This window comes from Apostichopus japonicus, chromosome 9, assembly GCF_037975245.1.
Source record: "Apostichopus japonicus isolate 1M-3 chromosome 9, ASM3797524v1, whole genome shotgun sequence".
Taxonomy (NCBI): domain Eukaryota; kingdom Metazoa; phylum Echinodermata; class Holothuroidea; order Aspidochirotida; family Stichopodidae; genus Apostichopus; species Apostichopus japonicus.
Window position 1 is genome coordinate 24,264,817 of NC_092569.1, and position 17,351 is coordinate 24,282,167.

The 17,351-nt window shown below is 35.1% G+C and overlaps 1 protein-coding gene across 1 annotated transcript in view; it reads right to left on the reverse strand.

The window, feature by feature from the left end:
• Nucleotides 1-5,927: 5,927 nt before the first annotated feature.
• Nucleotides 5,928-17,351, reverse strand: part of LOC139973960 (uncharacterized) — an 18,924-nt gene continuing 7,500 nt past the window's right edge. The window contains exons 3-6 of the mRNA XM_071980851.1: nucleotides 14,682-14,816; nucleotides 9,523-9,633; nucleotides 8,804-8,914; nucleotides 5,928-7,602 (exon numbers count right to left, since the gene is read on the reverse strand). Coding sequence (XP_071836952.1) covers nucleotides 7,223-7,602; nucleotides 8,804-8,914; nucleotides 9,523-9,633; nucleotides 14,682-14,816 — 737 coding nt within the window. The 3' untranslated portion in view covers nucleotides 5,928-7,222. The remainder of the gene's footprint in view (nucleotides 7,603-8,803; nucleotides 8,915-9,522; nucleotides 9,634-14,681; nucleotides 14,817-17,351) is intronic.

Consider the following 17,351-nt stretch of genomic DNA (forward strand, 5'->3'; position numbering starts at 1 on the left):
TAAGGTACACTGATGTAAAATTTCAAGTTGATCCAATTATTTCACCTCAGGTAAACCTAAGCACCTAAGTACCAATCCAGTGCTATATATATATATATATATATATATATATATATATATATAAATATATATATATATATATAAATATATATATATATATATAAATATATATATATATATATATATATATATATATATATATATATATATATATATACACGCAATTGATGTGCTAATGAATACAAGACACTCTATCTCTACGATTGTCGATTAGAGATACATGAATCAGTTGGGTTTTCTTTTGTTGTTTTTTTGGCATAGACGTATCATCTTTCAATTGGTGTGATTATTGCACGTGTGCGTGTACGTAAATTTTATATCATTTTATATGACTATTTTTACGTGTGTCAGTACCTTGCATGGCGTTCTTCATATATTTAGATATTATAGATAGACAAATGTAGAAGGAATTGGTTGTGGTGTATTTTATAATAAATGGGTTGCTTCTCAAGCCGTTGTTAATTGGTCTTATCACATATGCTTTTCAAGTTATTATCATTTTTCCATTTGTGTTGTGAAGATATTTAGCTCACTAGAAGAATGTTTAGTTATGTCATGGTCTTGAATGGTATTCATTATCTTGGCAAAGATGGTAAGAAATGAAACAATTCCACTGCTACGATCATAAAGTTTATTCATTCTGTAGTTGTCGGTTTCACACTCAGGGTATGGGCAAGTCCATTTAAATCATACTATTGCATAGTCGTATTTGATTCATAACTATGACAGGCTTTACATTGGTTTCAATTAAGAAAATCAAGTAAATAGTATATATCGACCTGAAAAAACATATTGTGTATCCAAAACTTTACTCCTTACCTTCAATAATAAATATTGACAATTAATCGTCCAAAATGAAAATGAGAAATTATGAAATGTTTATATAAACGCTTGCTTGTATTGTTTGTGTAAGCGATTTTCAATGATCGGATGTGATTGATGTTAACGTAGATTCATTGTAAACTCATTGGTAGATGAAGGGTACATTATGTTTGAACAAGGTTTTCATTAGTTAGGGTTCGCTTGCAGGGATTTTACGTTCACCAATTGAGAACCATTTTGATAGTTATGGGCACTGCGAAAAATTCGTTTTATTACAAATAAAGAAAAAAATATGATCAGTAGTCCTATAACAATTGTATTCATTTTTTTAATGTGATTTAGCAAACAGAGTTTCAGTTTTACACATTTTGTGATATTATTAAGCTATAATGTTGATAATATTACCTGCTACCAAGTGTATAGTAAATTAATAGGCTTATGTTGAGGCAGAATTTAAGAAAGTTGTTCATCAATTCAGAACCAAAGTGGACTTAGGTTTTGAATTTTGTAGCTGGATTTCTGGTCCTAAATTTGCTGGCAGAGGAACTTTTTCTCCAGTTTTACAACTTTTACTAGTTGCGTTCTCGTTACACTACGGCAGAGTAGTTGCGTTAATTTATTGCAAATGTTTAACCGGTGAAATATGTGACAAAATTATTTATCGGCCGTCAAAGTAACATCAAAGATTTTAATCAAAGAACATTTAAAAGGATTTGACCAATCAAAATTCATAAATGTGGAAAATGGATGTTTTATGTTAATTTTTTACTGTTGTGTTAGCTTAGTATGTAAGTTAGAAAACATAATTAATTGTTCACTAAGCGCAGTAAGTTTATAGTCACTGATACGCAGAAGTGATCTGGACTCTAGTTTTGGTATGGCACTTTAGTAATTATACCAATCTTCTCAGCTATTGTCTGTTTGAAGGGGTGGAATCAACAATAAATACGCGGTGTGATCTGAGCTGAAGGAAATAATGGTATATAAACAATAGGTATATTTGATACCGATATTTTACAAATAGAGTGATGCATTACTTACGTAGAACAAAATTGATGCCCTGGATAAGTCACTGGCACCATAATCATGAAGAAGTTAATGAGGCCAATATATAAGTACTAAAACCTCTTCAAGTTACTCATTTACGGTTTGGTTCTAACAGAATAGTCATGTGCTTTATTTAGATAATAACTATGTTTCTTTCTGGCAGTATTAACACCAGCCATTTTAATGATTTTTGGATAACAGTCTTCACATTGTTGTTTCGAGAGGAATCTGCTGACTGGCTAAATCACTAAAGAGGATGGTCGAATTTTCATCTCAACATATCTGACGTTGCAGTTATTATACCATTCAGAGAAGATTGTTTCACCATTGCCTCAATTTTAGTCACCATTAAGGTTCTCAGAAGGGCAATACAAGTGACAGTTCCCGTTGTATTGGAAGCGATAGCAATGGCTGGAACTATCATAGCAGCCGTTACAATAGTAACTATAGTTGATGTGCCACCAGCCGCTTCTGTGCTTCTCTGTGCAGTGAAAGCGAACAACATACATCATTGTCTCGGTCATACATGCTGAATTGTTTGTCCCTGTTATAATTAACATAACTACACCTGCAACAAGGAAACTCAGTTGGTAAGACATGGCCGTCGAGGTAAGGGGGGGGGGGTGGGGTGTCGTGGCTTAAAAGAAGTGAACAGCAATTTTGGGAGCCAGACTTCGACTTATTCAATTAAAATGTTAATGCAGCTTGCTACAGAGATTGTCGAATTATTCTGTTTTTTCATTTATTTGCGTACCGTTATAAGTATATGTATATGATATTTCCTGAACAATCCCATAGATATCTGTATTTAAATCGTTGTATCAAAGGTGATCATTGTTTTAGGAGTAACTTGATGACTGGTGCCTTTGCATATTCAGGACAGTTCCATGGTATACTACCGAGTTGAATCAGCTCAAAGTTAAGCGTAGGCGCTGTTAAAAAGTTTGGAGAAGAGACAAAACTCCTGAGAATTGGTTAAAATTCACTGAAGCTAGAGATGCTTTCAAACAAAGTTATAGTGAAGCATTCGATGCCTATTATGACAACTTGGTGGCTAACTGTGTGGGTGACGGTGGTTAAATCATTCTTTGGTAAGAGTACGGATACATCCTTCCCTCCACATATGGATAAGTGACAGCTGGCGAATGAAATTTTGCAACACTTCAACTCCAAAGTACTGAATATTCGTACTGAGCTCGATGATGAGACTACCACCTTCAGCGTTCATAGCAATTCCGACCCTCCTAGTGCCTCTCTGGAACAATTTTCGGAGGTTTTAGAATCGTATGTCTCGAAGTTACTGCAAAATTGTTCGTCGGCCAGTTGTGACTTAGACCCAGTTCCCACAAAGATTATTTAACCTGTCAGTGCTACTCTTCTGCCTTCTATTACTAGGCTTATTAATTTGTCAATAACAACCGGTGAGTTCTGAGAGTCTTGGAAGAGAGCTGTAGTTTGTCCTCTTCTTAAGGTGTATACTCTCCCACCGGAATTGAACAATGTCAGACCGGTGAGTAACCTCCAATTTATCTCCAAGCTTGTGGAGAAAGTTGTAGCGAATCAAGTTTTGCAACATTGTAATCGTCATTGCCCTTTACCTGTATTTCAGTCCGCATATAGACAGCACTATTCCCCTGAGACTGCCTTGCTCAAGATTCATTCAGAAATCATGCAGTCTATTGATAAACGAAATGTTGTGCTTATGGTACTTCTTGACCTTAGTTCCGCCTTTGATACGGTAGATCATTCTGTTTTGGTGAACATTTTGGAACATGACTTTGGTATTAAGAACACTGCTCTCAACTGGTTCATCAATTACCTTGGGACCAGGTCACAGTTTGTCTAGCTAGATGGTGTATATTCCGAGGAAATCCCTGTCGAGCATGGAGTTCTACAAGGCTCGTGTCTAGGTCCGCTGTGTTCCACGCTGTACACTGCATCTCTATTCAAAGTCATTTCCACACATCTGGACACAGGTTTTGCTTATGCTGATGATACTCAGTTTATTCACAGCTTTAAACCGCAGCATAACACCACAGAAATTGATATTTTCAATCTTATAAAAAATCGTATCTATGATATTAGGGATTGGATGGCTGCTCATAAATTGAAGCTGAACGATAGTAAAACTGAGTTCATTATTATCGGCACTCCAGTCCAGCTCACAAAGGTCGTCAATAAGTCTTTCAAAGTTGGTGGTGCTTCCATTGCTTCTTGTAATCAAGTCCGCAACCTCGAGGTTATTTTCGACAAACACATGAAAATGGATAAACATATCAGTAAAGTTTGCAAGACTGGTTTCTATTATATTTTTAATCTAAAGAAGATTAGGAAACATATGTCTTCTAGAACTATAAGCACCTTGGTTATTCATTCATTCATAGCCATTTGTATTATTGTAATAGTTTGCTCCATGGTATTCCAGAGTATCTGATTCAGAGACTGCAACGTCTGCATAAAAACAGCGCAGACAGGCTTGTTGTAGACTGCTATGAGTTCAACACACCATCGTTGAGTATCCTACATTCTTTGCACTGGTTGCCAGTTGAATTCAGAACTAGGTTCGAAGTACTGCTCCTGGTGTATAAGTGCATTCATGGAATGGCACCCGCCTATTTTTCAAACGATCTGTCCTTCCAGGTCAATACTCGTTATACCTTGCGTTCTAGCAATACACTCACTCTCACTGTTCCCAGGACTAAAATGAAAACCTATGGCGACCGTGCCTTTCCATCAGCCGGGCCCAAGCTCTGGAATGGTCTGACTATATCTATGCGGAGTTTTCCCACTCTCAGTCAGTTTAAGTCTTGCTTGAAGACTCATTTTTTCAAGTTGGCGTTCTATTAGGGTTGTACAGCGCTATTAAATACTTCGCGCTTATATGTTCATCTATTATTATTATTATATATATATATATATATTTATACATATATATATATATTAAATATATATATACATATATTTATACATATATATATATATATTAAATATATATATATATATATTTATATACATATATATATATATATATATATTTACATATATATATATATATAGTTATAGCTGTACGCAGTACGATCGTTCTTTTTTTTAAAGTATTGTATATCCCTACCCCGTCCTCGCCTAACCATAGGACAATGTTGTATTTAAAGTGGTTTGATATTGGCATATTATAGTTATACGTTTTCAATTGGTCTGAATTGATGTTATATATTGCAATGACATTTTTCCACAATGAAAAAGCTGGCTTATTTCTTCAAGAAATAAAATAATGAACACGTTTTGATACTACTTGTTATTAACATTAAGTAGTTTTATTAGTGTATTGTACAAATGTAATGTATGCATTACGACCATTACCATCACAACCACCGTCACACAAAGAGACTTATTTATGTCGTCGAGTATACAGAGAGCATTCATCAGATGAGCTGTCAATCTAGAAACGATAAACATATTTAGCATGCAAGAGATCGATAATGACTACCCTTTGTTCCCGATTTTCCCCGATTTAGATATTTTCTTTTACATGTTATAGGGTTCTTTGGACAGCTCATGCAGGTAGTTTCCTATCGAATACCTAAACACAATCACCTCTCACGTTTGAACAGAACGAATTTGTAGATAAATTTTCTTGGTTTTCTCAACAAATTTCGGAAACGTCCTAAGCTGGTTTAAAGGTTTATAGTTAAGACTACAATGGCAATTATATTTCAATTATGTTTTTTTTTAAGTTTATGCCATCAATGAAGGGCCCCCCTAAGAACTCCATAGATAATATATTACATACACATAAACTATTCATATGCCCATGCGTTCATTCATTTACCCGCTCACTCACATACAGACTCACCCATACATCCAAACACCCACCCATTCATCCACCCAACTATCTACCCATCCATCCGTCCACCCAGCCACACAACCGCCCACCGCACCAACTAATCGATTAATCTATCTAGTCGTCCACCCACCCACCCACCCATTGATGTATTCACTCGCCCGCCCGTCTGCCCACCAACTCGTCCATTTATAAATTCATCTACCAATCCATTTATTCATTCACCAATCCATCCAACCGTCCATCAATCCATTAATCTGTATATTTGTCTTTCTACTTATCTATGTTGAGGTATTATAGGGCATTATTGTTCATTAAATATATCATTTGCAGAACAAGAGGGGGTGAGTTTGTTTTATCGAGCATATAGATTGGTCTTTACATTTTCATAAAATCACCAAAACTAATGGTTTGCACACTTAGTACTATACGATTTTGACAATTCTAACGAAAGCAAATATGTTAATATAAAAAACTGGGCAAACCGAACAAAATACAACCATAGATACTTCTGTGTGAACTCGTGATATTAAAAACAATTTAAAGCAAATGAGAATATGAATTGTATATTGAAATATAACATGAAAAGATTGAAGAACTTTTCTATCCCTAATATATTAAATTCATAATAATCTAGCATTATTAAGAAAAAAAAAACACGTCAGTTGTTGACTTCAACATCATAAAAAGCACACAACAAAGCAATACGTATGGGCATTAGACCTTAACAAATAACATGAATATATTGAAGAGGTTGTCTATCTCTCATATATAAAATTCATACAAAATCTAGCATTAATAAGAAAAAAACGCGTCAGTTGTTGACTTAAAGGCATCCATAATAAAAGCACACAACAAAGCAACATGTATAGGCATTATACCTTAACAAATAACATGTTTATATTGAAGAGGTTGTCTATCTCTCATATATAAAATTCAAACAAAATCTAGCATTAATAAGAAAAAACACTTCAGTTGTTGATTGTAAGGCAAACATCATTTAACTTGATCAGTGATCGATAAGGGTGAAATAATACCCGCACTACAGGCCCATTGTTCCTAAAATTGGATTATAACGTTAACACACGAGGCTTTATAAAGGCAGTATATGTAAAACATATTTCTTTAGCTAGTTAACCATGACACTTCATTTGGTGAAAACAGTTTTGCCTACCTTGGAGGCTTAATAAGCCACAAACGTCCTTTTTGTTATCTAAGATTGTATTTTTTTTTTTACGCGAGACAGTGCCCCAAGACCATTCTACTGAAGAGTCGTCTGAAAAGACATTAGGATCATACTATTTAATTCCTGGATCCTCCTCTTGCTTCAACTACCGTTATATTTCTACAACATCTCAGAGCAATACGAATAAGCATATTTAATTTTCCTCAGTTTGTTACACGGCTTAATCTTTCACAGTCGGTTTTGAGTTCTTGTCTGCTCACATGCAACTAGTATTCGTATTCGCAGATATAACCATACAAGTTTGAGCAAGGATGATCGCGCCATTTAATACCATCATCCTGCTTACTTATTCTATAGCATCCGCTTTTGTCGTTAAAGCTGAATGTCCCAAAATTTTCGTAGACTACTGGATTTTGGTCATCCCAGTGTAAGTTCTGTTCTAATCCGTTTAATCCAATCCAATATTGGTGCTGATCTGAATTGACCAAGCTGTTTATGAAGTTGTTTTCTTCTTCACTCTCAATGAATACGAGATGAGACGAAAAGCTTTCGCAGGTTTGTTGAGCGGTTGTGCGATTTAGGGTATGGATGGGCACAACCTTGTAGTAGGAACCTCCAAACGACTCTTCAAACCCTGGTGGACGTTCTATAAGACAAGAAGACCCTATTGAAAGTTGCGATGTTACCTTCTTACTCTCAGTACACATTTGAGAATAAATTGGTCGAATCTGATCACGCAACGACGATAAACTTCTTAGTGTGAACGCTCGTGTACTAATACATTTCGGGATGGGGGATCTGAGCCCGGAACGGCAATCAAAAGAACAGTGTGAATGCTATTGAGATCACGCAACCAGGTTACTTGCCCTGGTCAGTTCCTCGTGAACAAAGACGGACGTGATTCTAAAGACTGGAGTACCGTAGTCGTATAACCAGGGAGCTGCTACTCTAACGTTAGCAGCTCCTTGGTATAGCAACTAGCCGATTGAATTTTAAACAATCAAGGCGACATTTTCGCTATTGCTGATCAACTCCAGGAACTGTCATTTGCAGGTCCCTGCTCAAATACGGACACGTCATAGATTAGTTTGATTACCTCTCCGAGGGAAAGGAAGATCCTGGTTTCCATGCGTTTTCAAACGAGAACAAGGCCAATAATAGTGTTTCTGTGGGAATTTTTATGCATGATTTATAATACCTTTTCGTTTGTTTTATAGATTTATTTACATTAACATTAATGTGCACGATCTTATGAATATTTTGAATGAACAAACTAAGAACATTTTTCACTAAGTAAAGCAATGTGATTGAGACGATTGTAATTGGTCATTGCTGATTAGAATAGAACATCTTGCATATGTGCTAGCTCTCCTTAGCAAAAACAACAATATTCTAACTTTTAAGTGACAATAAGTAAAGAAACACGTACTAACACATGTTACCAATCTATATTGGTAAAATGTGTTACTATGTGCTCCTTTGCCTATTTTCATCATCCAGATATTGACAAATGAGAAGAGGAAAGTTCAGCGATTGATCTAGACGTGTTGAAGACAACTAACACTTCTCACGAGTTCCGAAACAACTTTCTTCGAAGTTTGAGCCATTACTTTCTTTAATTCTCGATTATTGCTATATATTTTGTATCCCTTGTCACATTTTCATTGTAAAAATTAACTTTGTTATTGTTATTAATAATGTAGGTATTAGGTAATTTTCAAAGCTTGTTTGATCAATCAAAAACCATCACTAACTCTGTCCGTAGAACATTAAACTTAAAAACAAAATTACCATGCTTTTTTAAAATGTTAATATAAATGAAGTAACAAATCAACAGACTAGCTTACCATCCTTTGAAGTTGATACTTCCGGTTCCTTCTCCTTTGTGGTAGCAGTCATTGACGTGGGGTAAACCGCATTATTATCACCCCCATTACTTGAACCAGGTCCAATAGAAACTACAATGTGTGTAGTTAAATGGAAGAAAGCAGTGAAACAGAAATAGAATTCCAAATATGTTTTGTTTGATCTGATGTTTTCACTAAGAATGTCCTTTGGCAGGGTAACCCTGACTAACGTTCCTTTTCTTTTTTGATTTTCTAAAAGGAAAACAATTCTGAGCTCTTTTGTGTCTTTAAATACGGACAGGAAATCAACAAGCGGCTTGACGTTTCGCCCGTCACTGATATAGTAATATACGGCTAAGAAGGTGCTTTGGTCCCGCCCCCTTCCTCTTCCGCCTCTATATAAGAACACATTTAGAATTCGATAACAAGTGTATATGTGTCGTCATCTTAAACTTGCTTAAGTTTTCAGTGTTGTATCTGTGAATATTTAGCACATGGCATTTTCTAAACAGATTGAAATAATTATTATTTTGGAGGAGGGGTGGGGGAAGGAATTACATCTTTATCATTTAATAACCATGCATGTACATCAATATGATTCTAATGGCCGTTAGTCTTATCTATTCTTTAAGTGATTTAACTTACCCAAATTGCATTTTGTTTTAGGAGGTGGTGGATATTAATAGAAATGAAGTAATATAATCAACAAACTAGCTTACCATCCTTTGTAGTGGATACTTCCGGTTCCTTCTCCTTTGTTGTGGCAGTGGTTGACGTGGGTTCAACTGCACTATTTTCGCCCCCATAACTTGAACCAGGTTCCCTAGAAACTAGATTGTGTTTATATCATTGAGAAAGGAGTGAAAAACATAATTAATATTCCAAAAATTCTTGTTTTATGTTAGGGTACCATTGCCTTCAGATCCTAATTATAATGTAACATCAGATGAGACCCGTGGCGTACGTCCATAATCCTACAACTTTCTTACATCCAGCCTAGGCTCGTATCATACATGTATACTACAAATGATTTCGGCTTGGGCTATATGTCTGAGGTAAGCGGTTGCACGAAGGGTGCATTAACTCCTTGACAAATCAACAAAGGATAAATCTCTGTTCGATTTCTCGTTTCAATTTTATATCAGTTTCTCGTAGCTCTATATGCACTATAGACAAGACTAAGTATAGTCCAATATGTAATGCCTTAAAGGAGAATCAATACCAAGCATGCAGTATCACAGGTCGACATGATAGAGGTACTTAATAAACAGCTTCCCAAACAGATAGAGCAAATAATTATTCCATTCAGTTTAATCCCTTCTTGCACAAGCAAGACACGAGGGAGAGGATCCGATTGGAGGACGGGTGTAAAACAATCGCGAGGGGAATTGTCCGAAAGGGGCATACCAAAAGGTTTTATCAAAGCTTCTGACAGAATTTATCCCTTGTGCTGTGTTTTTAGGCCTTAGCTTGATTTTTTTATAGCCTATGCTTGTTTTCATTATTATTATTAGATATACAATGTTTTTTTGTAAAAAAGATGGGTTAAAATGCTGAAATTAAATTTTTGAAGGAGTTAGTAATGACCAGATGAAGCCTAACGAGATATGGTGGGTCAAAATATCACGGGTTCGAAATGAACCCGGAATTATTGTGTTTTATTTGGTCGAGAAAGACTGTTATTGAATAATCTAGTATCACGTCAATTTGGTGAATGCTTGCCATGTGTTTTAAAACGCACCATAGTTAAGTAAAGCTAAATCAATGAATTGACAAACATCAAGGCTTCTGAACAAAGCCGGAAAAAAACACATTGATAACGTATCAAAGTATCTCTTTCGAGATCCATCCTCATATGATTCATGAAATGTTTCGGGTTGGCTAGCATCATGATTGATCTCCAGAGTAAGGCAAAATATGTCAGCAAAACAGAACTAGTATTGTTCGATAATGGTGACAAACGCCCACGGTGGAATGACGACCTTCCTACAGATTTCGAACCTCTGGACATACAATCAGCGTACATGGCCTAGTTGGTTAGGGTGTCCCCATAAACAACGGGAGGCCCGGGTTCGAATCCCTCTGGCGGCTGGAGGTTTTTCACTATTTTGCATTCTTAACTCATTACCATTTCAAATTTATACATATATATATATATATATATATATATATATATATATATATATATATATATATATATATCAATATATATATATATATATATATATATATATATATATATATATATATATATTAATATATATATATATATATATATATATATATATATATATATATATATATATATATTGATGAGTTTAAGTCAAGTGCTACTACGGAGGTTTTTACAAGTATGAAGTATAGCGGAAATAAAATTGAAAATATAATCTTGGAATTTATTCATATTTATTAGCATAATCTTGCACTTAGAGTTTCTTCTGTAAACCAAAAATGTACAAAGATAATCCTTCAAGAAACCTGCTTACGTTTAAGACCTTTCACAGAACTTTGTTTTCAATAACTCCAGTGCATGACCTTTTTTTTACAAAATCTGCATTTGCCTCTGTTCATCCCCTGCATTAATCAGAATGCACCATGTATCGTTTAAACTGTTATTTTTGAGGGATGGGAAGGGGTCCTGGGCGGGGATTTGTAGTTTGCTCCTCCGCCTATCGTTGAGTTCATGTGCCCACCAGTGGTAAGTGTGTCATGATTGAACCCGAATCAACGCGACTAGTTGTATTCTTGGGGATTGGTTACCTGCTACATATGCATTCGCCCAAGCCTGCTGCCATTATTGTCGCATCTTTCGAGTTTTATGGAGACGCTTACGCACTCCATGTTACATCGAGATGTATGTGTATTTAATGAGTCGGATGGGAGACACATATAGGGAGAGAGGGCATATTAGGTAGCTACACATAGTCTGATATTTCTATCTGACCAATTATACTTGCACCGGTATCGTGTAGCTATTTCAATCCCGAATTTCGATTCCGGAAAACGCTCGTTGCATTGTTGATGTCCGTACGGTATTTTGTGCCGCATTGTCTTTCATATGCCTGCCTCAGTAAAGCAGCACGTGTACAGACTATGTGAAGTAGTTCAAGAGGAGCGTACCGATTTCTAAACTTAGTGGTTCATAATAATGACATACTATTAACGGAAGAAATGAAATTATCAAGAGTGGTAGAAAAGTCAGTGGCTGAACACAATAAAACAAATGGGCTACTTCCCAGCTAAAGCTTATTAGTTATAGGCCATAAGTTTCGAGCGGGTTTCTATGACAACTATTGCACAAAATATTGCCATGAGATACTGTTGTTTGTGTGCCAAAAAAAAAAAAAAACATAAACCAACATGCATATAAACCCATAGACATTTTCGCGAAACATCACAAGTAGGTGTACATGAATGTTGTAAAGTTGAAAACAGTTATGTTAGTTGTAACAAGAGGCCCTGGTTTCACTGAACTTTGAACATCAACCCAGTCGATTCGAGGTGAGCCCCCATTGTTGCTTAACATGGATTATACAAGTCAGTCTTTTCGTACAGCAACTGGGCGAGATATGAATCGTTTGTTCTATATAAAACCGAGATTCTGTTCACACAAACGTTACTTTTACATACATTTCTTCGTTTATGTAGCTGAAATACATATTTTGCTGACATCGGCGGATGAAACTGGTGAGGTGAGGACAGGATCGTAATCACTCTATAAGGAATTACAATCATGAACAAGTCTTTTCTTAATTCTAGGTTAATGTATGTGTAAACATTAGCTAATTATGCCCATTGATGTTTTACAGGGATGACTGACTAATTTTATGTTAGATATATCTTTGTTTTCATAACCTTGAGGACACTGAACACAGGTTTGTGGCCTTAGGCGAAGTTTTGAAATATGTCATTGTCTTCTTTGAAAAGATGAACATCACATTATTCAAATGATATAACTGGGCTTGTAATTAAGCGTTATAATTCATTAAGGGCTAAAATAAGAAACATTTATGATCGCAACACTCCACGTCATAGTTTGCACATATTGTTTAAGTCTCCACAATTATCAAAACTTTAGATGTGTATATCTTGGAAACGAATGAGCTTTTCGTAGGCGTTCAACAGCTTGTGAATGAGATAACACACATAACAAATGTAACGAATATGGGCCAAACTGGCTAGGTGCCAGTAATACTTTAAGGCCTATGAAGGATACAGGTTGTTTCGAAAATAGGTGTTTTACAAGTTGGGAGGTTATGTGATGCTTAGGCTACAGCATGCCTAAGGCAATGGATCGAAAGCGGTATGGATCTAGGAAACATGCTCGTTCCTTTTTAAAATATAATTACATACTCGCGCCACTGTGTATGGTATAATTCGGAAGTTTAGAACTTATGGTCATAAGTTTATAAGTAATGATTTGCATACTTAGTACTTTACTTTTTGTACAAAATCTTACGTAAGCATATCTGTTGATATAAAAAACTGGGCAAACCGAACAACACTAGTTTCTGTGTGCTCTCGTAATATTAAAAACTATGTAAAACAAATGAGAATATGAATAGTACCTTGATATATAACATGAATAGATTGAAGAGCTAGTCTATCTCTAAGTTGTTAAATTCATAATAATCTAGCATTAATAAGAAGGGACAAAACACGTCGGTTGTTGATGACTTCGGGGAAACATAATACAACTTACACAACAAAGCTTTACGAATAGGCCTAAGAACTAATAAAACAAAAACATGAATAGATTGAAGAGTTTGTCTAACTCTAAGTTAGTATATTCATAATAATCTAGCATTACTATAAGGCTAATATCATATAACTTGATCTGATCTCGATGAAGTTGAATTAATACATGCACTGCATAGGAGGATAATAACGTTAAAACACAAGGCTCCATGTTATAAGTATATATATATACAACAGGTTTCATTATCTTGTATTCCCTTTATTGAATCTAACACTAAATAAAGTGAAAACAGTCATAGATATCTACAGCTAACATAATATATTGTGTGATTCAAGCATGTTTATAAAACTAAAAGGTTAGAAGGTAAAGAGTTTTGCAAAATTGCTACGATTAATAACACAGATGGTTCGCTATAGATAAATTGATATTAATAAGCTATAAGAGAAAGATAGATAACTCTAACCAGGTGCGGATCCAGGCTGGTTTTGTACGCCCTCCTCCTCCTCCCCTCTCCTTTGCTTCTCCCAGCTTTCCATCAAAGCTCAAAAATAATATCAGCAGTGTTTGCGAATATACCAAATTGTATGCCTAATATGCATTCTTATTATGCCTCAGAATGTATCATTTGATATCTAACATTCTAATGTTGTTGTTTTTTTCTGAGAGAGTAATCCTTGAACCTACCAATTACGAGTCATCTGAGCGACCCTAGCCCAGACCCACTCTTTACATAGTTGGATCCTCCCATGCTTTCAAATACCGTAATATTTCTGCGACATTGTAATTTTACATTTTAAAGCGGTACAAATGAGTGGTAGGTAGGGCGAAGTGCCTGGTGCAGGTGTAGCATTTCTTTACACATAAACAACGTAGTATGCGGAATTGGACCCTAAGGGTGAGACAGTTTGATTTTGAAAGAAATATTAAATAATTATCTTAAAACGTCTTAGTTTGTTTTGAAAATGCTTTAATTTACGTTGATAGAAAAAGAAGAGATTTGATTTAGTTATTGTTTTGTTGTTATTGTAGATTTAATATAAAGTCAAATATAAATAGAAAGAGATAAACATTAAATGACTACTGTGGATTTCTGGATCTTTATTTGGCAAGAAATACTTAACACAGTCAAAGACTAATTTCAATGATAAAATTCAAAGAATTATTGTTTATGAATCTTACTTTTGAGTTTTGTTGATTCATCTTCTTCCAGTTTCACTCCTCCAAATGTGATAATGTCGCAATTGTCTCCCTCTTTGATCCATTCACTTTTCCCCTCATTGTTGACATTTGTTTTGTAGTAGCAAGGGTTTTGTCCTGCAAAGTAAATATTGAAGTTTTAATTTTGAACTAATTTTTTACATGGATATGACTAGGGAATGTATCAATAATAGAAACAAAACTCTGTTACGTTTTGATTTTAATATTTTGAAATGAAAACAAAATGTATCAAATTGTCCTAAATGATTACTTACTAAGAAATTTACATTGCGAAACATATTTATTTCTTACAAATTAGTATAACTAAAGTCTGTTCTAACTATAATTCGGGTATCCCTGCACATTTTAATATAGTAATGGTTCATAAATTTGTATTACTTATTTTCATGAGACAGAACCAGGATTTGAAAAAGTAATGTCGTTGACTCCCTGACTGTCTCCCCCCCCCCCTGAAAAATATATTTACATGAAGTAGTGGATTCTGAATCATGTATATATTGTAACGTTTACTCAGACTAAAATTCCGGGGCGCCTCGATATTCCCTACTGAAGACTGGTGGTGGTATGGAAACAAATGCGGCTTGGATGGTTGTGTGTTATTAGCGACGAGCCTTAAACCTAGCCATTACATACAGAGAATAAAACACATAGATAAACAAGTAAAGAACGAACGCTGAGATTTCGTAATCTATTACTGAAATCAGACACAAAGCATCTTCAAGAAGCCCTTTAAAATTAAATAGAAAAACTTGTACTTATACGGAAATGGTTACAATCGATGTCTCATTACCGAAGTAGAGTCATATATACGATGCGCACACACGTGTATAAAAGACTAATATGAAACAGATACAAATACGACCACAATGATTGGAGCCAGGGCTACTATCGAACCGAACGATTCAGAACGAGAGCAAAGACTGACTTACCAGTCTCGAGATCTGATCCACCTGGGAGTTAAAGGTTGTACAACAACACATCCTTCTGTATTTGCATTTGTAGATGTTTATGCCATGGTTAATGTCATTAAGCATATACAGCCTATACGTAATGCGAGTCTATATATGATGATCATTGCTAAAACATCGTGTTGAACCTTCTGTCTCAGCGATACTATTTGATTACTTGTGTTTATTATATTAAGTATCGTGTTCAGACTTGCGTTAAGGTTATCAGTCTTAAGTCATTATAAGGTCGGTATCTTTAAAGAATATATTTAAATGACTTCTACAGATATGAAACTCACTCTCTGTCTATTCGATGAACAAACATGCTCCAAATATAATGATTCCATCTAACTAGGAAAGCTTCATCTTTCCTACTTGATAAGAACTCTTGAATTCAACAAACTCTACGAGATAACAAAATAGTAAATCAAATGAGAAACATTGGCATTAGTAGTGTGTTTCCCTCTTCTGGGAATCTGTTCAGAACGAGGCAACAGACACGCCAACCTAAATTAATCGTGATAACACAAAGTGTACATTTATGAATATTCATAATTCTTATAAATGATCGTCGATTATTGGTGAACAAGCCATATTTAATTAACCTTTAAATAGTGTATTAACTAAATGGAACACAGTCAATTGCTGATATCAAAAGAGCTTACGTAAGCAACTATACGAAAAACGATTATCAAAGGTACTTAGTAACGCCTAGCACTGACATGATATTTGATTTATACCTAAATACCTATGCGTTTCCCTAGAAACCAATTCGCTCCTCTTTGGAATAAAGATAGTTTAAAAGGTTAAGATTTTAAGAGTAGTATGCAGCTTAAACGTAAAGTACTAAAATACTAAGGATCAAAATATTCTATTCTTATAAAGTTATTGAACTAGAAATGTTATGAAACATTTGCTATTGTATTAAGTAATATATTTTTTTTTAAATTATCAGTAGAAACTGTTGAAATTAGCGTTTTTCTTAATATTTTGTCTCAGAAAAAGTGTATTAATCTATGACTAACTATGCTGCTGGAAAAAATGTGAAACTTCAATTGAGATTTTAGAGCTAAGCGTATAAATAAAATATGTAAAAAATAGGTTTGTCGGAATTTTTAGTACAAAACACAATGCAGAGTCACATGTTATAAACCTTTGAAAGGATCGACTATATCATGTTGACAACATATCTTCTTATGGTTGAAAAAAAAAACAATCACCCTTCACAACGATATCGAGTTTTTGGTTAGGTCACACACTTCTAACTGTTTATTTTATTAACTTTTATTAAATTCAAACTCAAACTCTCCTCTCTGCAGAACACACGACAACCTTCAAAGAGATGAGCGTACAGCACTCTCCTCACTGATGTCTCGCAGTGACATCATCATTAAGCCAACCGACAAAGGTTCTGCAGTTGTCATCCAGGATCGACAGGATTACATCAAGGAAGCCATGCGTCCTCTCTCCAACAGTGATATTTACACTCTTCTTGAAGAGAAGAAGATGAAACAGACCATCACTGATATGTACAATCGGAACCAGATCTCTAAGAAGGCTGTTTCTTTCCTTTCTCCCACAGACTGTAAGGCAGCCAGGTTTTATTTCCTGCCCAAAATTCACAAGCCTGGTAACCCTGGTAGACCTATCATCTCAGGCAATGGGTCCCCTACCGAGAAAATTT